The sequence below is a fragment of the Rhagoletis zephyria genome, unplaced genomic scaffold (assembly GCF_001687245.7).
Source record: "Rhagoletis zephyria isolate East Lansing unplaced genomic scaffold, Rhagoletis_zephyria_1.1 Rzeph_scaffold_00749, whole genome shotgun sequence".
NCBI classification, from domain to species: domain Eukaryota; kingdom Metazoa; phylum Arthropoda; class Insecta; order Diptera; family Tephritidae; genus Rhagoletis; species Rhagoletis zephyria.
The window spans coordinates 61,302-62,847 of record NW_016157833.1 but is presented as its reverse complement, the minus strand read 5'-3'; the positions used below and the strand labels follow the sequence as shown (position 1 = coordinate 62,847).

Sequence of the window (1,546 nt, the reverse complement as noted above, 5' to 3'; positions counted from 1 at the left end):
AAAAATTAAATGTTTGAAAAATATATAACCGAAACTGGTCTGAGTAGCTTTTCTGTAGTTTTTGAACACCTGAAAAGTCGTAATTTGTTTCAAAAATTAAACTTTCTCGACTGAAAAAATGATTTTTTGGTGTAATTTTGCAGAACTGCTTTGGTTCCTTTTCGAAATTTTTAGAACTATACATATGTAAATGTGTGTTTTTATGCTTACCGATAACAATGACGCATTACAATTACAATCGTTGATCAACGCTTTGCCTATCTCAACCGCTTTCTCCGAAGTCATATGACTCCAGGGCGCGTTCATTGTGCCCGACTGCAACATGCCACGTTTCACTAGACCTGCCGTCACTGGCGACACAAGTTGCGCATTTACCGAACTTGAGCCGGCCGATTCGCCGAAAAGCGTCATCCAGTCAGGATTGCCACCAAAGGCATGTGCGTTTGTCTTCAACCAACGTATAGCCAATGCCTGATCCCACAATCCCATATTGCCGGGTGCCTCCTCCTCGTAACCGGGCATGGCAGGCGCTAGATGTAGGAAGCCAAAAGCGCCCAGACGATATTGAAAAGAAGCAACTATTACATTGCCCACCGCAGCCATGATGTCCGCATTATAAATGTCCAGTGTGGCAGTGCCGGTCATGAAGCCGCCTCCATAAATCCAAATCACCACTGGCAAGCCATTGGTGGTGTTTTGCGGATTTCCGTTGTGTATCAAATGATCAGTATCAGCTTTACCGGAGTGCTATAACGGAAATCGGTAGGAAGGACATATGAAAAAATAAATAAAATATGAGTTAACAACTATTACTAAGTATATACATAAATATATGTATGAATGTAGTATAGGAAAGCATAAGGTATATTTACATATATTAGTAATCGAAAACATATGTATGCTGCATAAGCAAAGAAAAAACACACTCACCTCACCACCATTAGCGCCGCGTCCATGCCTTAAACGCGCTTTCGCTGGTGCCCAAACGTTTATATACAGACAATCTTCTGAAACATTCGTATTAGGATTCCATACCTCTTCGCCGGAGAAACCGGGAAAGTATTCATATCTGTAAATGGTCGCATCAAAGAGGAAGCCATTAGTTTGCATAAGATAAGCTTTCTCTGTAACTACGTTTGTATGTATTTAAGTAGCAATTTCGCACTTGCAATTTAAAAGCTTTATTTAATTTACTGGAAAGTCAGTGTGAATTGATCCGCTTACAACTAAGCATAAATATAAAGGGAGGCCTAACACGGCTTTACTTAGTCATGCCACATTAGAGCACAAAGCAAAGATAATAATAAGCCTAATTGTTGGTGAACGGGTGCTTTTGTTCCCTTACCTCAATACTCTTACATGCACAGCAAGGTGTCCCACACTACAAGGGGAACACGTTTTTTGCGAAACTCGCTACGCATACCCTCCGTTCGGTTTTCTTTTGGCCTAAATAACGCATACAAATATAAAATTTTATCGCTTTAGGACGATAACTCCTGCCGACATGAAGTGAAAGTTGCACTAAACTTACCACACCTGGTGACAA

At 40.7% G+C, this 1,546-nt stretch overlaps 1 protein-coding gene across 1 annotated transcript in view; it reads right to left on the bottom strand.

Annotated features, from left to right (window-relative positions):
* The window catches only part of Ace (Acetylcholine esterase), an 89,041-nt gene that overhangs the window by 81,344 nt on the left and 6,151 nt on the right, over positions 1–1,546 (bottom strand). Inside the window, exons 2-3 of the mRNA XM_017613991.1 lie at positions 931–1,069; positions 211–747 (exon numbers count right to left, since the gene is read on the bottom strand). Coding sequence (XP_017469480.1) covers positions 211–747; positions 931–1,069 — 676 coding nt within the window. The remainder of the gene's footprint in view (positions 1–210; positions 748–930; positions 1,070–1,546) is intronic.